The sequence below is a fragment of the Sus scrofa genome, chromosome 1 (assembly GCF_000003025.6).
Source record: "Sus scrofa isolate TJ Tabasco breed Duroc chromosome 1, Sscrofa11.1, whole genome shotgun sequence".
Lineage (NCBI taxonomy): Eukaryota > Metazoa > Chordata > Mammalia > Artiodactyla > Suidae > Sus > Sus scrofa.
In genome coordinates, this window is record NC_010443.5 from 88,315,865 (window position 1) to 88,343,371 (window position 27,507).

Below are 27,507 nucleotides of genomic sequence, written 5' to 3' on the forward strand. Positions count from 1 at the left end.
AATAATCACTACACAAGTTCTGAAGAGGAGCTCATTTCAGGATAAAATCGATAAAAAAAAAATTATGAGTTTTGAAGCATGTTTTGAAAAGTGGGTGGAATGTGGATGGGAAGGTATGTGTTTGGGCGGGGTGTGCAAATCAGTCTTAATGATCTCCCAGACGTTGTTTACTTTGGGCCATCATGGTGTCATTTCAGAATCACATGAACACCACGACCACTTTTAGGAAAGAAAGCACAGGCTCCTACACACACAAATGTGCAATTTTAAACTGTATGCTTCGTATCTCTGGGCTGCAGAGGAAACAATTATTTCACAAAATACTCCAGAACCTTCCTCACCTGGTCCTTCTCCACCACATTAGGGCCATGTCCTGCTAAGCCCCACTGCCTCCCAACCAACACCCCCCAACACTGTGGCAGTTCCAGGGCTCTCCAGGGTCCCTCCTGACTCAGTGCCTCTGGGCAAGCAGCCTGCATACCTCTCCCACTTATCGGGCAGGGACCGTCCTACCTCTTCCCCATCTTTCAAGGCACTGGAAAGGCGAAAATACAAAAAATAGTTATGAAATGGGAGGGGGAAAATTAAGACCAGGACAAAAGAGAGGCAAAGAAGGGAACAAAGAAAATATAAACATTTTTTGGAATTCCCTGGTGGCTTAGCCAGTTAAGGATCTGACATTGTTACTGCTGTGGCTTGGGTTTGATCCCTGGCCCAGGAACCTCTACACGCTGTGGGCATCGCCAAAAAATATATATAAACTTTTCATATATTATTGTATATAAAACAATAACTGGGAGCTATAACATGGAACAATCAAGAGAATAAAAACTCAGAAACTAAAAATATTTCAGCAGTAATAAAAATTCAATAGAATGGCTAAAAGAAAAAGTTGAAGCAATCTCCCAGGAAAAACAATAAACAATAAACAATAAACAGTGCAAGAAAAAAATGTGTGTGGTGTGGATGGTTGGGGGTGTGTGGTTGTGACTGAACTTTGGGTTGTGTGTGTGTGTGTTTGTGGTCAGTGTGTGGTGTGCGTATGTGTGCTGTAAGTTGCATAGACTGTGTGTGTTATGGGTTGTGCAGTAGTGAGTGTTTTGAGGTTGCGAGTGTTTCCTGTGATGCATTGGTCTGTGTGGTTGTGAGTGTTAAGAAATCTAGAGGATCAGATCATGGACTGTTCTAGAAAAAAGGGTACGGAGATGATAAAAGGCAGAAATAAATGAGAACAATTATTCCAAAAACATATCAGAAATCCAAAATTCAAATACCCACCAAGGGCTCATTAAAGGAATTTTTAAAGACCCATATCAAGCAAGGTACAGCACCCTGTATTTATAAAACAAGAGGAAGAAGAGAGACCTCAAGTGCTGCTGTGGGTATTCGAGGCTGGGAGACAGACTTAGGAAGGAATTCAAGTCAGAATGACATTAGGAATCTCATGCGCAACACGGGAATCTGGAAGTCAGTCGAAAATGTTTTAAATTTTAGAGAACAGATGATTTTGAGCCAAAAATACCTCTCTTCATCCACCAATAAAATTTAAAGTTGGAATAAAATATTGTAAGCAAATATTTTTTAAGTTTATATCACAGAAATCCACTCTAAGTAAGCACATAAAGAATGTACATCATCACCTAAATGAGGATATAACATAAGGAAAGAAACAGAAGAAATCCAGGGACTCTGAGATACAGCACAGGAAGGAAAGCAGCAAGAGGAATTCTCAGGGTGCTGATTAAAAAGAGCCCCTGGGAGTTCCTGTCATGGCTCAGTGGAAACAATCTGACTAGCATCCATGAGGATACAGGTTAGATACCTGGCCTTGTTCAGTGGGTTAAAGATCCAGCATTGCCATGAGCTGTGGTGCAGGTTGCAGATGGGGCTCGGATCCCAAGTTGCTGTGGCTATGGTAGAGGATGGTAGCTGTAGCTCCAATTTGACCCCTAGCCTGGGAACTTCCATATGCCACAGGTATAGCCCCAAAAAAAACAAAAGACAAAAAAAAAAAAAAAAAGTAAAAAAAAATATAAATAAATAAAGAGCCCCTGGAATAAAGCTGAGCAGGGACCCAGAAAGCTCAGCCCAGATTAAGCCCAGAAGATGGAGGGCTCCAGAAGCTGTGTCTCAAAAATACATAAATATAAGATGGAACTGATAAATGACTTAACTTCTTTGGCCAACCTGAGAGGATGTTTACAGCCCTGTCAGAGTATCTGAAAGGCACATCAATTACAGGTATGCACAAAACTAAGCAAATGGGAGAAAATGTTCTAAGGAAGAAAAGGAAAAGCTGTACAAAAAGGAAATGAAATCACTATATATTACATGTCTCAGTACAAAAACACAGTCCACATTGATAATAATATAAATATGTAATACTGATTTAACCAAAACTTAAACTATGATTGGGTCATATGATTAGAAGAAGGCAGCCAGACGAGAAATAAATCTTTGTCTTCTATGACACGAAGTGAGCAGATAAAAAAAGAAAATAACCCAAGAAAGGCAGTATAAGGCTTTTATGTGAAAGCACTGATGGGTCAGCGGAAAGGGGAGCACAGGGCTGGCGGTGGGTCCCAGGGGTGGGGTCCCAGGGGTGGAGCGGAGGAGCTGGGCTAGCCAGCAGGACTAGCTCTTTGCCCTTGTTGTTCAGAACAGGAGGTACTGTAAACATACTTGCACACGTTTCCACCTCTGGGTAGGGGACCTGTGTATCTCTCCCCTTTTCACTAAGCACAACCAAAAACCTGAGGCTTTATATTTAAAATACACCTAAGAAGATGGACAGGTGAATAGGCTTTAGATCTTAGAACCAAAGGAAGGACCAGGTGGTGAGTGCTCTGGCTTCCCTTTGGCCTCTGGCTTCCTTTTGGCCTCATGTATCCCAGACTTGGAGCTAGAAAAAACAATCACCCAGAAAGGCCAATGGCCTGGACAAAAAAAAGAAAAAAAACCACTGCCAACACCCCCAAGGCCTGCTGTCCTGGTCAAAGGACCAAAAGGGCATCCTAGCAAGATGGAAAGCTTTAAAAGATGACCACTCTAAAGTGGTCAGCCACCCGAGCCAGCCCCTTTAGGGCATCAAAGCCACATGAGGAGCCTAGACTCCACCCTCCCAGCTACCATGAGACCCCAACCCCACCACCAGGCACTGCACAGAGGAGAGTGTCAGGCCAGGCATGTGGCCCAAAGATCCTGGGGTCAGATGGAGGACACAGCAATGAGAAGCTCCTGCAGTATGGCCTGGGTGGTGCTGGATTCACAGGTTGGATGTCTAATTAGCAAAGGGAAAGGGAAGGGGATTCAGGGCATCAGGGATGGGTTCCCCCAGGAACTCACCCCCCCAGCTCAGTCTGTAAGGCCCTAGGACTGGAGGGACAGGGGAAGGGACTGCCTGGGGGGGCCTGGAGGGAGGGGCAAAAGGGAAGGACCTGGGAACTGCGAACCAGTGTCTGACGGAGGGTTTAGGACAGAAGGGAGGAAGGTAAGGCCAAAGAGGCTGATGGGCCCTCAGAGAAGAATGTGCCTTCTCACAAACATCCCGAAGGGGAAAAGCTCAGAGAGGATCAGGAGTCAGGAATCCAACAGGAGGGGACGAGCACAAGGACCCTGAAGGAGCTGGGAGCGCCCTGCAACTGAGGCCTGCCTAGATCCTACCAGCTGGATCCCTTTTACCAGGACTGTAAGGAGAGAGAAAAGTGAAAGCACATCCTGTTCCATCCCATACCAGGGGCTTGTGGTCACAGTGCCCCTAAACTAGCTTTGTAGCCATGGCCATAGGCAACAGTTTCTGGGCCTCATTTTTCTTATCTAACAAATGGGAATAAGAATGACAACCATGCCCATCTCACAGAGTTACTGTGTAATGGATAATGAGATAATGGGTGTGAAAACACCCCAAAAACGGCATCCTGTTGCTACTGGATCAAACTGCCACTCACTCAGTGGCTTAAAACAATAAACACCTATTCACGTGCAGTTATGGGGGTCAGAAGTCTGAAGGGGTCTCACAGGCGTTGGCAGGAGGCCCTCCCTGGCCTTTTCCAGCCCATGTTCCTTGGCTCACAGTCCCTCCTGCACCCTGAAAGCAAGCACCCAAGCATTTCCTAATTGCTCTCCCTCTTTTTCTCACAAGGACCCTTGTGAGTACTGGCCCACATGAATAATCCTGGATAACCTCACCCCAAGGTCAGCAGATCACCAACCGTGATCCCCACCCACCCACAAACATGTAAGATAACACGTGCACAGGTTCCAGGAATCAGGGAAGGATCCTAGATAACCTCACCCCGAGGTCAGCGGATCACCAACTGTGATCTCCACCCACCAAAGGTCATGTAACGTAACATGTTCCAGGGATCAGGGCAGGACCTCTCTGGGGACCATTATTCTGCTTCCCACCCACACACAAGGTTCCCATTTATTTAATTTTTTTATTGTCTTTTTAGGGCTGCATTTGTGGCATATGGAGTTTCCCAGACTAGGGGTCAAATCGGAGCTACAGCTGCCAGCCTACACCACAGCCACAGCAACGCAGGATCCAAGTAGAGTCTGTGACCAACACCACAGCTCATGGCAACACTGGATCCTTAACCCACTGAGAAAGGCCAAGGATCGAACCCGTGCCCTCATAAATACTAGTCGGGTTCATTATTGCTGAGCCATAATGGGAACTCCAATCAATTTTTCTAATAAAAAATTTTTGTGAATACATCTGGAAGAAGACAATAATGGTAATAATGATGAGAGTGGTAGTAACACAACAAAAGTTTGAATAATCTAGTCTAAGATGCTTTCACTAGGAAGAAAAAAAAAAAAAAAAAAGAGAGATAACATCCTTGAGACTTATTTATGACCCTGCACCCTAACTGAAGGAAGCGTGCAATTTTACGATCCTACTTTCTCTAAATGGCAACACTTACCTTTCTAAGAAAAACAGAGGTAATTCCAAGCAGAGGACAGCTCGACCCTAGTTAAGCCTCCCTCATCCTAGTTAGAACTAAGATAACAGATACTGGCTAAACAACAAAGCCCTTAATTCACTCATGCTTTCACTGCCAACTGACAATGCAACGATGGCTTCTACAGGGACAAATGGTGTGAAAATCTACTTCAGACCCATCCATAACATCACATACTTGTTCTACAGTACAGTTCCCAAGGCTACTCTTAAGTAGGCCAATCCTTAAGTGAGAGAAAGATTAGTAGGAAAAACTATTTGCATCATCTGGTAACTGTTAAGGAATATAAATGCCAATATCTGGAAGGTTCCAAGTCACATAAAACCTGTTTAAAGTAGTTTTAAAAGAAGAAAGTAAAAACATGCAAAAAGCAGATTAGGGAGTATTAAGTATTTGAGCTATTTCAGGTTAAGACACAAAGTATATATCTCAGATACATACCATGGAAAATCTGATAACTTTATTCCTGATTGACTATATCAGGTAGAAAAAAAATCCAGTACCTTTCAAAATGTCAAAAGCTTAATGGTAAAGTTTTCTATAATATTGATCAAATCATACCTTAATAGGGAAGGAAAGAATAAAACTGGCTTCTTAGTTCAATTTTGTCTGTGATTTGAATATTCAAGTTAAGCCTATTCAGAACAAAAACCAACACTGCGGACCAACACTAGATAGAGAGGTATCAAAATAAACAAGGTCCAAAAAACCTTCTTCCTACAGTGAAATACAGTAAATAAGTTGGATGGTCCTTTTAGTCTCCCCTTTGATGTATTTAGAATTCAATTTAAAAAGGATTAAAATGTGAAGGCATTTAAAAACCTCCCAAACAAAGGATCACTACTATCCTTACTAGTGATAGTAAGGAAGATAGAAAAGACATACACAAAAAGAAAACCCTCCATTATGTCTCAAACAACAAAACAACTCCAGGTGACCTCAGTGTCACTTGTAAGAAAAGAATCTCTGACTCAACCTTTCTAAGCCATGTTAAATAAAAGAAAAGCAGAAAACATAATAAAGCCACATATCATGTGTTCCTCAGCCAATTTACTCAATTAACCCATATCTGCAGCAGCCCCACGTGGTATTAAGTCACAAGGGAAATTCTAAAAGAAGAGAAAAATATTCTTTGACCTCCAGGCATTTACTAGTCAATGCCAGAAAAAGAACAAACTCAACAGAGAACAGATAATCCATCCTGAGGAATTTAACACTCATGGATGTTACCGACTGGAAAACCTAAAAGTGTCAGTGGTTTTCTGAAAAGTGTTGAAACTGTCTGAACAATAGGAAGTAAATGTAGGCAGGAGAAAACAAAAGAGAGAAGTAGCCAGGTATACCAATAAAAACACAGCGGGGCAACTCAGAGAAGCACAAGCTTGAAGCACAGGCATCTCGGTAGGGAACAAAGCTGTCTACCTGAGGATGGGTTAGAGATGCAGATGGCTGCAAAAGAAGGTCTGGACATGGAGCCGCAAGGCTAAAGGATAGCACGAGACATCACCTAGTGGGCATCCTCACCAAAATCACTGACATGTGATTTCATCTACAGAAGAGATTTATTACTCACCCGATTTATATGGCTGTTCTTTAAAATAACCTGCAGCAGGGTCTTCTCAAATTCTTCCAACTTCTTCGAACACTTTTTGAGAATATGATTAGATAAGTTACTATCACTGATCAGTTTAGCTAAGGTACCCACAGCTTCTGTCCAAAAGCTTGAACAAGGAAGTTTGGGTTCTTGGTAAAAAGTGATCAGGCCATCCAGCAACCGAAAAGCAGATTCGGATACTGTGGAAGAGTCGTTTTCAAAGTGGCTCAAGTCTGTTTTCAGACTCCCTGACTCTGTCAAGTTCTTCAGTTCAAGCAGATGTTGCAAGAACTGCATGCTAGAAGACAGAGGGTTTTCTGGTGCAAGGTGACATCTGTCCACAATGGGCAGTGGTGGAAAGGGGGTGGGGAGGCAGCTCTCCACAAACCATGGGGGCATCTCTGAAGGTTCAATTCTCTGCTCACTTGATAAATCACACCCAGAATCTTCCAGCAGAGTTGGTGTGTTTTCAGAACTTCTCCGTTCCTGAGCCTGCAACTGGGAAGATGGGTCTCCTAAAATAGACAGGAACAGATGTGTTATCTTTTTATAGCTGAAATTTCTTCATATAAAAATTAGACATTGATTTTTCTAACTCAAAACACTAAATGAAGCATGAAATACATATTCAGCTTTTGAGAAGCAGTAGTGTAAAAACTGGACAGAGGAGAAATTGTGAATGGCATTGCCTAGGCTGACTAGAAAAAGGTCTTTATCTTCTCTGGTAGAAACCATAGGTGATTCACCCCTGTATTTGTCAGGTCACGACCTTCCATTCAAGGCCATGCTTGAAAGATACAGAGGAGAAACCACAATACCTGGAGGAGGTCACTGAATGATACCAAGAGGTAACTGCAAAATAATAGATGGATCTAAGACAGAGATATGCTCAGGGCTCTATGAAAATAGGAAGACCACTGAACAGCCTACCCGGTCAGGTCACTGCATCCTGGAAGAGGTGATGATAGAACAAATTTATGGGGCATAGGAGGAGTTCCAGGTTAAAAGTTAGGGGAATGGAGGAAGACAAGAATTACCATTCCAAATGGTAAGCACAAAAGCACAGACCTAAGAGGGAAAAGAAAAGCACTGTGTATAGAAGGAGCCACAAATAGTTTCATGCTCCTTTCACAGAAAATACAAGGCAAGAGATTAAGTTGGTAATATATGTAGAAGCTAGGTCATAAAAGATCTTAAAAGAGATACTAAGGTAGAATTTATATGTAGAATGTAGAGTGAGCATAATTTGGAAAAAATATGCACACACTAGAGTTTCCTTCATGGCTTAGTGGTTAGTGAACCTGACTAGGGATCCAGGTTTCAGGTTTGATCCCTGGCCTTGCTCAGTGGGTTAGGGTCTGGCATTGCCGTGACCTGTGGTGTAGGTCACAGACGTGGCTTGGATCCTGCATTGATGTGGCTGTGGTGTAGGCTGGTAGCTGCAGCTCTGATTCAACCCCCAGACTGATAACCCCCATATGCCATGGGTGTGGCCCTAAAAAGCAAAAAAAAAAAAAAGAAATCATGCACATACCTACACATATACCTACTATATAGAAATGAATACATATATATATATATATATATATAAGCATAGTATATATGTATGTGTACTTATTATAATTATTCCAGTATATCTATCTGTATCTTTGGGTCTGTATATGTGTTTGTATGTGTTACATATACACACATAGAGCCATAGATACATATAGATAGATAAGTATAGACATAAAATGTGTGTGTGTGTGTGTGTGTGTGTGTGTGAGAGAGAGAGAGAGAGAGAGAGAGAGATGGGTGTATGTATGTTTGTGTGTGTGTGTATTTATGTCATAGATCCTTGAAACTATCTCTATAGCCATCAGAACCTGCTGATCCTGGCTGAGATATACTGCTGTTAAGGCTTACCATAGTAAATTTAGGTCGTTCTTTGACAGATATGCCCCCACAAACACAAACAAGGTTGTCGTTGGTTTTAAGATGATTATCAGTAAATTGTAAACCCAAAATTGAAAAACTCATTGAACTTTCTACAGCACATGCATGTGCCTAAGACATTGATGTCAGCAGTGGAAGCAGGGATGGGACAATAAACGGTGTCACGTAGGAAAGTGGAAGGTGGTGCTGTCACTTCACAGATCACTCTCTGGGCTCAATGATGGGTATTGAAGGAGGACACAGGGAGATGTGGAAAGATCAGGCAGAGCCGCCTCCACAAGTGCTGGTGTCAGCCCTGCAGCAGCAGTGCAGGCCCAGGAAGGAGGGGCTAATGGAAGGAAGAAGCATAGGTGAAGGCAGCTGACTGAGAGGATTCAGGAAGCAGAGTGAAGCAGGCACACCTGCATCCCTAATTCTGACTTAAGCAACTGGGCAGATGATGGTGCTATCAACTGCTCAGTAAAAACAGGGACAGAAAAGCAGCTTAGTTGGGACAGTGAGAGGTAGTCTCACTCACTTAAACTCCAAAGGAACCAGAGGACATCTAGGCAAAGATATTCACCTGGAAATTGGCCACATGAGCCAAGGGATGGGGAAAGGGGAAGAGGTCTCAACTAAAAGTACATTTTAGAAGCCAGCTGGGTGTAGATGGGATCTGATCACTCCGGGTAGGGGCATGAGCAGTGACCTGAGCATGGGGTCCAAGAGGGACCCAAGGAGTATCAACTTGAGCACTGAGTAGAGACAGAACAATTAAGGAGACCAAGAAGGAGCAGCAAGAGAGGTTCAAGAAGAAGGAAAATGACAGTGTAGTGAAAGACAAGGAAACCGTTTTAGGGAGAGTTACCCACAAGAGGAAAATCCAACAAAATGAAGAGCTGACACATATGTCAGAATTACCAACTAGAAAACCACCATGAACATGTCCAAGACAGCTGTCGTTAGCCAAGGTGGTGGCCAGAGGCCAGGGTGCAGTGGACTGCAGGGTGGACCAAAAAGTAATGGAGAAAGTGAAGGTCCTGAGGACCTGGATGGGGAGACCTTCTCATGGCCAGCAGCTGCAGGCAAACTTGGCAGGACACATTGGGAGAAACTAAAGCAATTATAGATAACGATGGAGAAGCAAAGGCTGGCGATAGAGGGAATGGGAACATAACAAATGCAGGCCGGACGTGGCCCTGGAGGTGGGGGAGAAGAATGGTCGAAGACCAGTGGATGGGTTCTGCTTACTGAACTGGATGCAATTTTTTCTTCAGATGCTGAAGGAAACCAGATGAGAATGTACAGGTATGTAAAAAAATGCCTCCGGCACACAGGAAGTTAATGAAGACCTCAACCAACAGCCCTATTTCTTTATAAAGTTGGAGGCAAGAGACACTAGATAAAAAGACAGAAGAACAATGGCAAAAGCAGCACCTCCTCCCTTCCCCACCATTTATTTGAAATGTCTAATTTATTGCTCTTTTGTTTCTTTCAGCAAAAGAAGAAGCTGTTAAGGTTGAATGGGAGGATCAGGCTTTAACTTAGAGTTCATTCATCTAACAGGTGTGTACAATTACCACAACAAATGTGCAAATATGCGTTTGCTAATTATCACTACAATATCTGCATTCCAAGTTAGGAAGGCAATGCAGTAAACTCATAAATGAGGTGGTAACCCAGAGCAGTGGACTGTCAGCAATGTGTTTAACTGCATGCATCTACTTCTGCATTAAAATAGGCAGGCAACATGTTCATTTTAAGCCAACAGCCACTTTCTCTTTCCTCGGAGCCAGGATAAATATTTGAAACAACTTCTCTAAACACCTATCTCACTTCTCACAGAAGTAAAGCAGGGAGTGCTAGGATGGTTATTCAGGTATTTCTTTTATGGAATTCAAAAGGGTCTCCACTAAGAAAGTGGACCTAAGTTCAAATACTTCATTAACCTACTGATTTTTCCATCAAAGTAAGCTGTACTCTATGGGTGATGATTTCAGGGAAGACTCATGAAATAATTCTCCCAACAACTAGACGGAAGCAAAAGCTGCTTTCCTGTTTCTGCTTCTCACTTCCCCCTCAGTGGTGTGTCTTTTGGCAAGTCAAACACTCAGCCTCATATCCGGGTGCTAACAGGTGTAAATTTGAAGGGAGCAGTTATAGCCAGACCTGTGCTCTGGAGATGGGAAGACACAAAACTACCTATCATTCTTCCCACCTGGTTTTGTTTCTGGGCCCTCAGAAAACATGATGAGGGTGTGTGGTGAGGATGCCGATGTGCAAAACACATAGAAACCTCCTCTCAGCATCCTAAATGAAAGTGTGGCTCCAGAGAGAAGACCACACCAAGCTGTTCTGCCACATGGCTCCCGGTACTAAGTCACGCTATCAAGTTGAAGAAAAGAATCTCATATTTCACTTTACAAAGTGGTTTCATGGAATAATTCGATTGTTCACAGCAACCCTGGCAGATATGCTATTATTCCTAATTTACCAAGAAGGGAATAAATACAGGCTTGACTAGATTAAGAGGGAGAAAAGCCACAAAGTGAGCAAGAAAAACCAACCCTTCAGTCCCAAGGTCTTCCATACCAGCTCCTGCACATTTCCATAAGAGCATTAATCAATTTCTACATGTCATCCATTTGTTTATGGGCTCTCCAAGGGCAGAAGCCTTGTCTCATGTCATCTTTGTGGTCCTCTTACTAAATGATGCTACGTACCATCTGTAGAAAACACCTTATCAGGGAAATGCTACGTGGGACACCTTGCTGCTGGCTAAGGCAGATCTCTTCTTATCCTTCAATATCCATAATGAGTCAGGTCAACTTGACAACTTACAACAAACCACAACAATTACATACACCACTAAGAGAGATCAGACAGAGTAGACAAAAATAATACGATTACTGCAATAACAACTAACGATGTCTCAGAGTACTTGCTAACAAAACTAATTATATATTCTTATAGCCTCTTGTAACTAATAACAAATTTATTTCCTCCTGCCTTTGTCCTAATGATGAAACTTTGAAGAAAGCAAGGAGCATCTGCATTGGAAACCAGTACTTCCATGCTGGAAACCAATCATTACCTAATAAATAAATAATAGTGGGAAAATGTTACTATTGTATATATTTGTATAGAATGGAAAAGACTATACAAATGGGGGGAAGCTTCCTTAGGATTAAACATTTTCAGTGATACTGAGTATTATAACACTATAATCTCACAATAGTCATAAATAAGGTATTTACTCATAAAAACAAGATTTTAAAATATCCATCCTTATCTGGGTAACACAAAGCAAGGAATCAGAAAAGACTCCTGTCTCTTTAAATGAATCTTAACATAACTACAATCAGATTCCACTCATTTGCTCAGATGACTTTTCTCAATATAAATCTCAAAGCGTGGCTAACAAAGCATTGTACCCAAAGGAGAGGAGAGAAAATGAAACCATGCTCCTGCAACTTTCTCTAATTCCTGTTTTTCCAGGAGGGATTAAGGTACAGCAGAAGTCAAATGACACTTCTTTCTCAATTTCTTATTGGGCTGGAGGGACTGAGGACTGTAATTTCCCTCCAAGTCACTGCATATGATCTAATTAGCATGCATGCTATGAGATTTAAAAGCGACACACACACACATGCTATACACACACACAAAGCTGATCAAGAACAGTCTAGTACCTATGGAATGCAAATAAATAGTAGCTTTTATTATCAAAAGATTGTAGATATAAAGAATATTAATTATACTGAAATATGACATCATATACAAAAGCACATGAGGTAAGATGTTAATTAAAACTACATTTCTGCAAATGAAATTATGTCATTCTTTTTTACGGCTGAGTAGTATTCCATTGTGTATATATACCACCTCTTCCGAATCCAATCATCTGCTAATGGACATTTGGGTTGTTTCCATGTCCTGGCTATTGTGAATAGTGCTGCAATGAACATGCGGGTGCATGTGTCTCTTTTAGGTAGAGTTTTGTCTGGATATATGCCCAAGAGTGGGATTGTGGGGTCATATGGAAGTTCTATGTATAGATTTCTAAGGTATCTCCAAACTGTTCTCCATAGTGGCTGTACCAGTTTACATTCCCACCAACAGTGCAGGAGGGTTCTCTCGGGAGCTTGGGCTTATCAGACACAACTTAGAATAGATTTACAAGGAGATCCTGCTGAGTAGCATTGAGAACTTTGTCTAGATACTCATGTTGCAACAGAACAAAGGGAGGGGAAAAAATGTAATTGTAATGTATACATGTAAGGATAACTTGATCCCCTTGCTGTACAGTGGGAAAAGAAAAAACACACAAAAAAACAAAAAACTACATTTCTGTCTAGAATATTCTATAGTCTCTCCCATACACTGGACCCCAGAGACCATCTATTTCACTTTACTGGCCTTTAGGTCTTCCATTTTCTCTCAGTTGATAATTTCCATTTAACCCCACTCACCATTTCAGAGTAGATCTCAAGCCCACTTAACAAAATAGATCCAGTGCCCCCTGCCCCACATCCTGCCCTAGAAATGCCCAACCCTGAACATTAAATATACTTTCTACCCCCCCATATGTATATCCATATCAATTCTTCATGCATTTCACATCCATTTCCACAGTTGCTACATCATTTATAAAAGTAGACCTCTAGGACCAGGTGTTTAATATACACCTTGCAAGCTCCATGAACGTTATGTTTCTAAAGCTGAGCAAGTCATCTTCATGCATACAACACACAGCCCATGTTTGTCCTACAGGCTGCCCATCCCAGCTGACAGCAGGGCCTCCCCTCCAGTCACCAAGCCTGGGGAGAGGGCTTGTCCTTGCTCCCTTCTCTCTTCTGTCCTCTCCATCAGGGAAATGTGTTATGCTGGTTCTGCCTTCTGCCTGATTTAGACAGGACAATCCAGAGAAACAGAACCAGTAGAACAGACAGAGAGGCAAAGAAATCAATTCATTAGGAGGCATTTGCTCGTGTGATGACAGAAGCTGAGAATCTCCAAGATCTGAGCCAGCAAGCTGGCAGCCCAGCACAGAAATGGCATAGTTCCAGTCCAGCTACAAAGGCTGGGGACCAGGAGAGCGGATGGTGTCTGTCTCGTCTGAAACTCAGCAGTATCCAGACCCAAGAGGAGCCAAAGTTTCAGCTCAAGTCCAAAGACAAGAAATAGCAACATCCCAGCTCCAAGCCAGTCAGGCAGAAGGAATTCTCTCTTCCTCGGCCTTTATGGTCTTCTCAGGAGTTCAACAGCTGAGATGAGGCCCGTGAACACTAGGGAGGTCAATGGGCCTTCCTTGGTCTCCTGATGCAAATGGTAATCTCATCTAAAAACTCTCTTACAGGTGTGTCCAAAGTACTGTTTTCACTAAATATGTAGGTGTAGGCAAGCAGTGGCCCAGTCAAGCTGACACATAACACAAGCCATCATAACCCATGTCTGAGTCCGTCCTTCTCTAGCCCCTCCTGCCAGCTTGATTCACAGCATCACCATCTCCTGCAATGACTAATGCCACATCTACCCCATCTGATCCACCTGCCTCTGGCTCCATCCTCCTTTAGGCCACATTCTGATCAGCTCTGGGGAGAAGCACCTAATTCTCACTCTGGAAACCCTCCAAAGGCTTCCCTTCCCTTACCCAGTAGAGCCTTCTAAGTTCCTCAGCTGGTCCTACAAAACATCCCTGGCCACTTTTCCAGACTCACCTCCATCCTCACTCATATTCACACATAAGCAATATGAAACTACTTGCCAAAACATACTAAGCTACTTCACACAACTACTGTAGGAAATCATTCCCGATCCGGACTGTCTTGCACTTTATGCATCCTTCCATTACTCCAGGCATAACCCTGTCTTGAAAGTATCAGTGACCAACTAAGGGAAGGGAGAGATTCCTGAGAGCAGACACAGAGCTTACCAATCTGGGTATTCCTGTTGACTGATGCCTGCCCGCCTACATTGTTAGGAATCTGAATATCTGCTGGATATAAAAAAGTGAGATCACACCCATCTTTGATAAAAATTCTCTAGAAAGTGGACATAGAGGAACCTACCTCAACATAATAAAGGCCATATATGACAAACCCACAACTTACATCATTCTCAATGGTGAAAAGATGAAAGCTTTCCTGCTAACATCAGGAAGAAGACAAGGATGTCCACTCTCACCATTTTATTCAACACAGTTTTGGAAGTCCTAGCCACAATAATCAGAGAAAAAAAAAAGAAATAAAAGGAATCCAAATTGGAAAAGAAAATGTTAAACTGTCACTGTTCATAGAGGATATAATACCATACACAAAAAATTCTAAAGATACTACCAGAAAACTATTAGAGCTCGTCAATGAATTTGATATTGTTGCAGGCTATAAAATTACTATAATACACATAAATCTCTTGCATTCTTATATACCAACAATGAAAAATCAGAAAGAGAAATTAAGGAAACAATCCCATTTACCATCACAACAAAGAGAATAAAATACCTAGGAATAGACCTACCTGAAGAGACAAAGGATCTATATTCTAAGAATTGCAAGACACTGATGAAGGTAACTGAAGATGACACAAATAGAAAGATATACCATGTTCTTGGATTGGAAGAATCAATATTGTCAAAATGACTATACTACCCAAGGCAATCTATAGATTGAACACAATCCTTATCAAACTATCAATAGTATTTTTCACAGAACTAGAACCAAAAAATTAAAATTTATATTAAAACACAAAAGACCCAAATAGCCAAAGCAATACTGAATAAGAAAAATGGAACTGGAGGAATCAGGCTCCCTGACTTCAGACTATATTACAAAGCACAGTCATCAAAATACTACGTATTGGCATAAAAACAGAAATATAGATCACTGGGGCAGGATAGAAAGCCCATAAATAAACCCATGCTCAAGTAATCTAGGACAAAGGAGGGAAGAATATATAATGTAGGAAAGACAGTCTCTTCAATAAGTGGTACTAGGAAAACTGGATAGCTATATGCAAAAGAATGAAATTAGAACATTCTCTAACACCATACACAAAAATAAATTCAAAATGGATTAAAGATCTAAATGTAAAATCAGATACAATAAAACTCTTAGAGGAAATCATAGGTAGAATCCTCTTTGACATAAACTGCACCAATATCTTCAGATCTACCTCCTAGAATAATGAAAATCAAAACAAAAATAAACAAAAGGGTCTTAAATAAACTTAAAAGCCATTGTACAGGAAAGGAAACCATAAGCAAAACAAAAAGACAATCCACAGAATGGGAAAAATATTAACATGACCAACAAAGGATTAATTTCCAAAATATACAAACTTCTATACTGCTTTATTCCACAAAAACAAGTAATCCAATTTTTAAAAATGGTCAGAAGAGCTAAACAGACATTTCTCCAAAGAAGACCAAAGTTGGCCAAAAAGCACATGAAAACATGCTCAACATCACCATTTGGATTAGAGAAATGCAAATCAAAACAATGAGGTATCATCTCACATCAGTCAGAATGCCCATCATCAGAAAGTCTACAAACAATAAATGCTGGAGAAGGTGTGGAGAAAAGGGAACCTTCTTACACTGCTGGTGGGGATATAAGTTGATGTAACCCCTGTGGAGAGGAGTGTGCAGCTTCCTTAAAAGCTAAAACTACAACTACAATATGATCCAGCAATCCAACTCCTGGGCATCTATCCAGAGAAAACCATAATTCAAAAAGATACATGCACCTCAATATTCACTGCAGCTAAGATATGGAAGCAAAACAAATGTCCATCAACAGGGGAATGGATAAAGAAGATGTGGTACAGATATACAATGGAATGCTTCTGAGCCATAAAAAAGGATGAAATAATGACATTTGCAACAACATGAATGGATATAGAAATTATCATACTAAGTGAAGTAAGTCAAAGAAAGAGAAACATGAGGTCACTAATATGTAGAATCTAATAAAAATGAAACAAAAGAACTTATAAGACAGAAACAGACTCAAAGATTTTGAAACTAAATTTATAGATAGCAAAGGGGAAACATTAGGGATTCGTATATATACACTATTATATATAAAATGCATAGGTGACAAGGACCTAACTATATAGCACAGGGTAAGCTACTCAAAACTGTGTAATAACCTATATGGGAAAAGCATCTGAAAAATTGTGTGTACATATATATTATTTAATATAATATATTATATGTTATAATAATATCTTAATATATTGTACAATATAATATATATAATCATATATATATATGATTTACTTTGCTGTACACCTGAAACTAACACAACTATGTCAACTATACTCTGAAAATTTTACTTAAAAAAAGAAAACTAAAAACTGAAATCAAATAGTATCTCTTCAAATGCACTTAAATGTCACCATAGGTATATATGGTTTGTCCCTACCATAATACTTAAAACGTTAATAATCACTCACAGGTGCTGATGCACTGAATGATTAAAAAGTAATATTTACGCCACCTGGTGGTCAATTTGGAAATGCTAGTAAAAATGTCTCACAGTTCATCTTCTAATGAACAGTTTTCACTTTAAAGTAAATAACCTCGGGAAGGATATATTTTAGCACTTTGCAAAGGATGTTTGAGAAATTCTGACCAAGAAAAGGCTGCAATTTTGTTTAATCCCACTCCTGAAGCCTGCATCAGAATTCTAACTTTGAATACACCAAGAGAGACAGTACTATCAAATGCATGAAATTATAAACTAATGAAATGTCTTAGCTGAATTGTCTTCACTGCATGAGATTCACAAAATCAAACAGTACATTGTGTGTCACATCAGTTCAGGATTACTCGACAGTACAATTCTTCCTGCCTTCAGGTGCTCAAACTCTGGACTTCCTGGTTATTTCCAACTCTCTCTTCTAACATCTTCTAGTTCCCAGTGTAAACCAATCCTTCTAGTTGTGCCTTTGGCTTTCTTTCCCCATGATAGCTTCCTGGATACCTCACGTTTGCTACAGCCTCATAGAATTCTAAAGGATGATTCCCAGATCTCTATCTCTAATGCTACCCCTTCACCAAGCTCAAGACCCTAGGCTATGACTTTATGAAATTATGACTTGACCTCAGCACATGAAACCGTGTTATTTCAAAACAAATCTTCACCTTCACTTCCACTTGCTCTAATATCCAAATAATGATGCTATTACCCTCCCATCTCCAAGGTTTGAACCCTAAGAGTCAATGTTGATGTCTTCCTTGACCATCCCCCCCACCTTTACATTTCACTGGCAAACCATACTGACCCTGCCTCACCTTCATGTTCCTTGGAATCATTAAGTTTGTTCCCCTTTTAGGGTCTTTCTATTAAATGTTCCTTCTGCCCAGGTTGCGCTCCCACCATCCCAACCCCAATTTTCTCAAGGCTAGTTCCTCATTATCATTCAAGTATCTGTTTGAATGTCACTTCTTCAGGGAGGGCTCCCCTCACCCATGCAGTCTACAGAAGTCACCAGGTCAGTAGCTGTCACATCTAAATCTCACCAGTCCCCACCTGATCATTTCCTGCGAGTAAAATCTGTCTCATCCCCAAGAATCAGGGCTCTAAGAGTGTCTTGGACTGCCTGGTTTACTGCTATTTCCCAGAGCTCAATAAATATTACTCAGTAAAAAAGTCTCTTATATCACCTCCTCATTTCTATGGCAAAATAATTACATAAAAGACTTGGGCTATGACAGTGATGTCCCTGTCTCCAGCCTCCTCTCTCCTCCAACAATTCTAAACACAGCAGCTCAGTTATGCTGCCTGAAGAGTCTCACCCTTCAGATCACCTAAAGGAATCACTTTCAGAAAGTACACTGCTTGGCACATGCATAGTACATGCCCGATAAATGTTAGTTTCCTTCTACTTTCCTGTTGGAAAAATCTCCAAAGGCCCCTTCCTGCCTACAGAATAAAGTATGTTTTCCACTGGCTGTCACATGTCTTCTTAATAGACTCTGACCCTCGTTTTTCGTCTTTTTTCCAGAATACCTCTTCATGCTCTGTATGTCAAATTAAACCTTTTGCCAGTAGATTCTTGTGTCCCTGATTTACGCTGTTCCTTCTTGCCTGAAATACTCTAGTATCCAGAGTTTTCTAAATTCTACCCATCCTTCAAGGTCAGCAACTTCCTCCAAAAAGACTATTAAAGGGCCTGGTTCTCTAAGGCAAAGTAATCACTTTCTGTGTCTCTCCTGTGAACATCAGCATCTCCCTCGGACCATAGAGTCTCACTGGATGCAAAAGTGATACATTCTGCTCCCAACAGGCTGCGTGATCCCCTGGGCAGGGCTCAGACCTCAGCACTCTGTAATCTTCACACTGTTCAGACCGGAGAGCTAACTAATGAATAAAAAGGGGTCTGAATAAATGAACACAAGGAAGGAAAGGCATTAGTGGGAAGAGAGGTATCAGGAAAAAATTAGGAGCCTGTAAGAAGCAGTAACTTCTCTCCAAAGGCATTCATTCAGGAGGCAAAGAGGTGCAGTATAGGTAAGATGCAGAGTGCTCATTCTATTTCCTAACAAATGGGAAACACAAGGCTGAGAGATGGTGGACACACCTACTGATGCCAAGATCACAGCCCCACAGAATAAGATCAAAACCGTGAAAACACAACCCGCCATCATGTGAGCCAGTGACTGCATCTGCATCATTTCCATTCATCAGTGTGTGCTGTTAGGAACACTGTGAGGAATTGGCAGAAAGAATAAAATGACTGACCTCAGCAATATACTACATTCACTGGCCTCCCCATCCTGTGAATGCCAAGCTCCCTACAGTCTCCTTCGCTGACTTTCCTGTGGAGATCACACACTCCTCTGATATCTCCATGACCAAGCCTCTTCCCAAAAGGATCTGCCTGAACGTGTCTTCCAATGACCCACTGAAGGAGCTGCTTTGACTTCAGCTCTTGGCCAGAGGGTTCCACCTGCTGACAGGTACACTCCTGAGATGAAGCTCTGAAGCTAGCTTGGTCCCTGAGCTACCCTGCCAGACAATAGAGGTTTACATTCCTTTCCACCAGATGTGTCCACTTCACTCCCTTTATCAGATAGTAGAAGCACTGAGCTTTTTTACCCAGTTTGGTGTTTCCACAACCTACATTACCATAAAGAGAACATGGCAAATGCACGTATTCTTAGGCCCAGGTAATCGCTGTCTCTCTGGAACTGTTCCAGGGGCCTGTGCTTTACATAAACATCTCAGAGGACTCCCATAGTTGAGCACATCTCACAAGCACCTCTTTGCTCTAATCCCAAATCATACATTCAGCCTGCTTCATTAGCATTGCTGGGCTCAGTCTCCTAGTTCTAAGAAGTTACACTGAAGGCCTTACATCGGTGGTTTCCATCTTGCCTGCCCAGTGGACTCAGTGATGTACCAGACCACACCCTACACTAAGTACATCCAGATCCCAGGGGTGGGGACCAGAGAGCCATATTTTTAAAGCCCCGCTGCCCCAGCCCCACTGGTGATTCCAGCATCAGGGCTCCCCCCTTGGGTTGATTTGTGCCTGTTTTTCTTTCTTTGGATAGCAGGGCAGTGATCCCTGCACACACAGGCCACACCACTCTCCCCTTCCAGGCTCCCAAAAATGCCTTTCTTCCCCTCTCTATGGTCATGTCTAGTTCATGTTTAGCTTTTCCACTCCCTCTTGGGGGCTCACCTTTGCCACTGAATCATTTATTTTGCAAAGGCTGAGCTGGTCTATTCCAGCCATCTGCCTCCTGCCTTATCCTAAGCCAGCATCACACCCCATATGGACGACACCCTGCACTTCTACTCAGAAGCCCTGCCTCTCCTCCCACAGAGGTTCTCCACGTGGCAGCCCGAGCAAGAAGTTGAAAATGCCCTGCTCAATGCTGATGAGAGGTTCCCTGATGTACTTCAAACCCACCCACAAACCCGACATCATTCCCTGACCACGCCCCCCCCCGCCCCCTATTCCTCACTCACGCTCCCCACATTGGCCAGTGTTGCTCACTGAGCACACTGGCTACTTCCTGCCTCAGGGCCACTGGGCTGAGCCTGCCCTTCAGGAGTCAGTGCCAACGCTCCCTTTGCAGGAGGCTGCCTTGACTCCTGTCTAAGTGGGCAGTCCCACCCCAGGCATTCAGTCTTATCCACAAGGCTTAGGTTAGTCTCCAGGACTTTGAACACTCCCAGACTTTTTCTTGCTTATTGTTATTGTCTGATGCCCCCATAGGAATATTAATTCTGTTTCATTTGTTTTCATCACCATGCTAGAAATCAAGTTTTTTTTTTTTTATGGAATAAGGAAGTGTATCATTAATCAATCAATGAATAAATGTGAATAAATTTAACCTAAAACAAATATATATATACATCAGGGGCAGCATCTTCACATGTAACTCTCTCAGGAGCATTTACCTCTCCAATCAGACCCTCAACTGCAATGGGCAGCAGGTAAACTTTTTCTCCTTTGCCAGCCTTGAAAATCCAGCACAGTACTGAACAAATACCATAGAGTTAAGTATGCACTTGATTATTTTGGCTATTTTATGAGAGGCTCAGTGTTGTATACAAACAGATCTGTGGGTCTTTTCACCAATTTTCAGTTACCTGTAATCTCCAACCACTAAACATCCACCTAAATTGTGTGTTTAATATATCACACCTGAGCAAACACACAAAGAAGTCTCCAATTTTAATTCATCTTCCAATGTTTTTACCTCCAATCCCACTCTCTAAATTACATCCATCTTGGAGTTCCCACTGTGGCTCAGCGGTAACGAATCTGATTGGTATCCATGAGGATACAGGTTTGATCCCTGGCCTCGCTCAATGGGTTAAGGATCTGGTACTGCTGTGAGCTGTGGTGTGGGTTGCAGACATGGCTGTGATGCAGCATTGCTATGGCTGTGGTGTAGGCCGGCGGCTACACCTCTGATTCGACCCCTAGCCTGGGAACCTCCATATGCCTCAGGTGCAGCCCTAAAACAAACAAACAAACAAACAAACAAAAGATAAATGGCACCCATCTTATCAGGAATTGAGCAGCCAGTGAATCTGTCATTGCAGCTTTGTCTGGATGTGGCCATGGATCCGCTTGATACTGAGCCAAGTATCTTAGTATGGAGTCAGTTTCTGTCTAACTGACATGAACCTATTCAGATCAAACAGAGAGAGACCTTGGCCAGGAAACTGCTTTGGGGCTGCTCCACATCCAAATCTGTGCTGCTCCCCAGTAATAAGGCCTTCCTCAGCCTAGGACATCTCTGAAAGCTTGCCTTAGGCTCCTAGTTATCAGTTCTGGTTTCAAGATGGTAGTGCACTTATTAGTGTCTATGTTACAAATCAAAAGCAGTCTGTGAAATTCAGACTTTGTTAAGAAGCTATCAAAAACTTAGGGGGCAATATTATAATCAATTTATTTTCTAAAACCTTACTGATAATCACAGATACTAAGGAAATTGCTTTCAGTGAAACAGAAGGAAGAAAAAATACCACAAAATGCAAGCAATTTTGCTAGGATTACTTAAAATATAATTTTCTTTACGACCATAGTGGGAAATACTACCTTCCAATATCCCCTCTTATTTATTTCTGAATCAGGATCGGTTCAGTCTGCCCCAAGTAAGTGTTATATCTTCAAATAACTCAGGCTTCTCCAAGGAAATGATCTCACGGTCCTAGGATATACAAAACATTTATAAAATCCCCTTTAATCTTCAGTTCTGATGACTGAATATAATGCTTTTCCCAAGTGGAGGAACTATTATATGAGCCATAAAACACACCGGTTATCCTACTAGTGACTTTCAGAGCCTTGATATGTTTACCTAGTGTGTCCTAGTTCTGAGAGTTCCCATAAATTCTGTTGACCCAGGTTGGTAGACTCTGCTCCAAGACCCTCTCTGACCCTGCAGGGCTCAGAAATCACCACTCACATTCTAGATGTCCTTTCTCCCTTTCACATGGAGCTGCCACTCCAACAGGAGTCTAACAACGGATCTTGCTGGTACCAAAAAGACACTTTCAAATGCTAGGTCAGGAATTCCCCTGTGGCTCAGTGGGTTAAGTACCCAACATAAGTTCTGCAAGGATACGGGTTCAATCCATGATCTTCCTCAGTGGGTTAAGGATTCAGTGTTGCTGTGGCTGTGGCATAAGCCTGCAGGTGTATCTCCAACTTAACCCCTGGCCTAGGTACCTTTATATGCCACAAGTGTGGCTGTAATGGGGAAGAAAAGAAAATAAAATAAATGCTGGAGATTAGGCCCAAGTGATGCAACTAACAAGGGCATAGTCTCCAAAATATACAAATAACTCATGTAACTCAACAGCCAAAAAAAAAGCCAAACAACCCAACTGAAAAATGTGCAGAGACCTGAACAGACATTTTTCCAAACAGGACATATAGATGGCCAACAGGCACATGAAAAAATGTTCATCATCACTAATTATCCAAGTAATGCTGATCAAAACTACACCACCTCACAATGGTCAGAATGGCCATCATTAGTAAGTCTACAAATAACAAATGCTGGGGAGGGTGTGGACAAAAGGGTACCCTCCTGCACTGCTGGTGGGAATGTAGATTGGTACAACCACTATGGAAAACGGTTTGGAAATACCTTATAAAAGTAAATATGGAACTACCATATGATCCAGCGATCCCACTCCTAGGCATACATCTGGACAAAACTTTCACTGAAAAAGATACATACACCACTAAGTTCATTGTAGCACTGCTCACAATAGCCAAGACTTGGAAACAACCTAAATGTCCATCGACAGGTGAATGGATTACAAAGATGTGGTATATATACACACACACATATAGGAATACTATGCAGATATAAAATAGAACAAAATAATGCCATTTGCAGCAACAGGGATGGAACTAGAGAGTCTCATACTAAGGTGAAGTAAGGCAGGAAGAGAAAGACAAATACCATAGGATATCACATATCTGGAATCTAAAATGAAATGTGGCACAAATGAACCTTTCTACAGAAAAAAAAAAAAAAAAAAAAAAAAAAAAAAAAAAAAAAAAAAACATCATGGACATGGAGACCAGACTAGTGGTTGCCAAGGAGGAGGGCTGGGAGTTTGGGGTTAGTAGATGCATACTATTGCATTTGGAGTGGATAAGCAATGAGATCCTGCTGTATAGCACAGGGAATTACTTCCAGTCACTTGTGATGGAACATGATGGAGGATAGTGTGAAAAAAGTTTATATATATATATAAATGACTGGGTCACTTTGTTATATGGCATAAATTGACAGAACAGTGTAAATCAACTATAATAAATAGATAAATAACTACTAGTTCTTTAAATACATGTTATGTTTCCCTCACCAAATGTGAAATAATTCTGACCTCATGATCAACTATATCAATAAACAGCACTTACACAAGTCACTGTCATCAAGGAAGAAGTTATTTCTTCAAACCACCAAATTCAAAATCTTAAACTCAAGATTGAACACTCTCTTTTTCTCCTCTCCCTACAGCGGTTATTCATAAGCAGCACTATTTTTAATTGTTTCAAAATGCATCACCTGGCACCTCTTCCTTCTCCTGTCAGCACCCTAGCCCATGCCCTCCTCATCCTCTACTTAGAACGCCACCATCTGCTCCTATCAGGCTTTCCTGCTTCCTGGTTTCCTCTACTCACCTGCAATCAACATCTTGCTGTTGAGTTAACAGTTAACACCAGTCTTAGTATATAACCTTTTACTATCTCCTCATTATTGGAAACTAAAGCCCAAATTTCATAAGAGACCTTTTTTTCTGAGCCTGGACACTCAAACCTCAGGTGCTCTTCCCCTCCTGGGCCGTGGACACCCACTTACTGAGGTGTCCTTCAGGCTCACACGCAGGCCATCTCTTCCCTCGCGTGTTTCCTAACCACACTCCTGGTCACTACTGCCTGTGGATGGTCTTCCATACACACTCTAATTCACTCAGCAAAGCTGCTACTGGACAAAGGATCTCCTGGTCACTTGAATAAATGGACAGTCATCAGTTCCCACCTTGAATGATCTCTCACCTCATGCATTTCCTCCTCAAATAACTCTCTTCATTTGGCTTATATGACACTAACTTGGGATCTTCTCCTAACTAACTAGCCATTTTTCTCTCTTCCTTTTGCCCACTTCTGTGGTTTGAATGTTCATGTCTCCTCCAAAATCCACAGTCTGAAATCCTAACCCCTGAGGTGATGTGGTTTAGGAGGCAGGGCCATTGGAGGTGATGAGGTTGTGAGGGTGTGGCCCTCAAGAATGGAATCAGTGCCTCATGAAGACGCCCTGGAGGGCTCCCTTGCCCCTTCCACCATGGGAGGACACAGGGAGAAGGTCCCATCCATGATTCAGACAGCAAGCCCACCTCAGGCACCATTTGCCTGAACCTTGATCTGGGAATTCTGAGCCTCCAGAAGTGTGAGAAATCAATGTCTGTTTACCAGCCACCCAGGGTTTGATACTTTGTTATAACAGCCTGAACAGACCCACAAAATCGCCTTTATTCCCATCATGGTTCATCATCCCAACTGACTGCAGCCTCATCCAGGCTCCTTCCCACTGCTGACTGGTTCAATGCAGTGTCTCTCTGGGTCTCTTCCCAGCCAGCCTCAGCCTCTCCAATCTGCCTCAGGCTGAAACCCAGTGACAATCTCAACCACAACTGTATCATATTACTCACCCACTAAAATATCTCACTTATAGCTTTCAAAGCATCCAAAAGTCTCTCCGAATGGGGCCAAAGCATGGAATTTTCTCAAACTCTTTGGGTGATTCTAATGTGTAGCCAAGGTTGAAAACTACTCCTCTGGCTACAGTCGCCTCCACACTTCGTTTTCTTTCAGTTCTATTGAGAATATTCTCCTACTCCTTCTAAACCCATCTATTCTGACTGACTACTGCCCAATTTTCAGATGTTAATTTAGATGTTCCTCCTTAGGAAGGCCTTCTATGATGCTTAGATCAGATCAGACTCCTCTGAAATGGACTCCCACGAATCTGCCATAATATGTTATGTCTTCTCTCTTTGACTGTAAACTCCAACCTCAGTCTCACCACTGCATCCCAAACACTCGCCCCAGTGCCAGGTGCAAGGCGGGTGCTCAGAGGTTCCTGCTATATGAATGTTAAACAGCATCGCAAGAAAAGGGTTATGAAAGCTCAGTGGTGAAAAGATTGTCTCACTGTGGAATCACATAAATGAGTCTTTCAAAACTCCCAAGGCTACCTGAAACCATTGACAACACCCCTACACTGCCAGACAACCCAGGAATAGAAAAAAAAAATATTGTAATTGGCCAATTTTAAATCTAAGAATTAGATGCCTTGCACTTCACCAAGGAATAAAACATTTGACAGATGACATAATAGCTCATCACATGCCTTAAGTATGTGAACTAATTATAGGCTTGTTATGAAGACCAAGAGTCACTCACACGCCACAGTCTGGAGACGTATGCATCTCCAGTGCTAACAGTCTTTTTTAAGTTCAGCCTATCTGCCAGCAAAGCCCCAAATGACAACTCTGTGAGAACATATGGATATGGCCGAAAGTCACATTACTTAATTCTGTAGAGCCTGTTCTCTAGTATAAGACGATAGAATAAAAATAGTCGTAATTCTGCTAAAAGAGGCATAACCATGGAGAGCTCAAATAGTCAATCATTACACTGTCAATTATGATTAAAATATATTGAGGTTTAAAAGGAAAGCTCAAAGTCAGTTTTCTGCAGACCCCTCATTGCTAACCAAGCAGAACTCAATTTCCCCTGACTTTTACTATTGTGATACTCCTGAAAATAAAGTCCACTCTCTGTGGTTCTGGTTTTCCTGACTTGCAAGGCTGTACAGCATAGCTTTAGCATTATGGTTCATCCATCCATTGCTCATTGTAAAAATCAGTGATCTAGGAAATTAAATAAACTTGACTGAAAGAGCAACATAATCTCTTACCATTAAAAAATGAGTTAATGCACACTTTTCAGGGAGAAAATAAACCAAACTAAGTACAACCTGCATTGCCAGCTGAGATGATTTTACAGAGCTTATGTTGTGTTAAATTTAATTCATCCAACACATGTTGGGTACCACAAGGGAAAGACACTGGGGTAAGGGGTGAGGGGGCTCAAGTGGTAAATAAGGCATGGCCTCCTGCCATCAGAGAAGGAGAAAAAGACAGGCCAACAATGAGCACTCCCACACAGCCAAATGCATGTGTGTCTTAGCTGATGCAGATGATGCTACAGGAATCAGTCTGAATTAAGGAAAAGCCAGAAAGACTCACATAGTAGGCATGTCAAGGGACCACAGAGCTTTCACTAAGGACTCTTCTACATACAGAAGAAGCACAGACAATGGCACAAGAGGCAGGTGCCTGAGAAGGTGGAGCTGGAGCCCGGAGGAGGAGGCACAGAGGGAAGAGCACAGAGGACTGGGGAGAAATTCTGGGTTCATGACAGGGAAAGGACTGAACACGATCTGTTCCCAGACAATGGGTGCTACCACTGCTGAAAACCTCATCTGAACTGTAGCTTAGGAAACACTGCCGAGGCAAAAACAGGTGGCAGTTGACCTCTAGGATGCTCCTAAAATAGTCAAGGAGACATAATGTTTTACAGAAGATAGAGACAACTCACACAGTTTGTTATGGAAGGAGAACACTGAAAATTATATGACTGAGAAATCAGAACAAAAAAATAGAAAGAGGATGAGAATTTCTTTACAACAATATAGAGACAGGACAGAGAACAAAAATCTACTTCCCTTAATGGAACTCCTGAAATAATTAAACACGATGACAGCTAAATTCCTACAGAATTTTCTAAGCTGCTAATGAAATCATACTGTCAGGCCTCCAGCACACCAAGGAGCATCCGCTTTTGTTACTGGACTGAACTGAGAACACAGCAACGATACCAATTACTCAACTTCACTACTAGAAAGAAAAACATACATGCATCCTTACAACTTTGTGCTTTCCTTTCGCATTAGAATAATCTGCTAGCTCCCGG

The 27,507-nt window shown here is 41.9% G+C and overlaps 1 protein-coding gene across 2 annotated transcripts in view; it reads right to left on the bottom strand.

The window, feature by feature from the left end:
* The window catches only part of MEI4 (meiotic double-stranded break formation protein 4), a 210,153-nt gene that overhangs the window by 126,945 nt on the left and 55,701 nt on the right, over positions 1-27,507 (bottom strand). For both annotated transcript variants that reach the window (XM_021092258.1, XM_021092267.1), the window contains one exon: positions 6,541-7,076. In XM_021092258.1, coding sequence (XP_020947917.1) covers positions 6,541-7,076 — 536 coding nt within the window. The remainder of the gene's footprint in view (positions 1-6,540; positions 7,077-27,507) is intronic.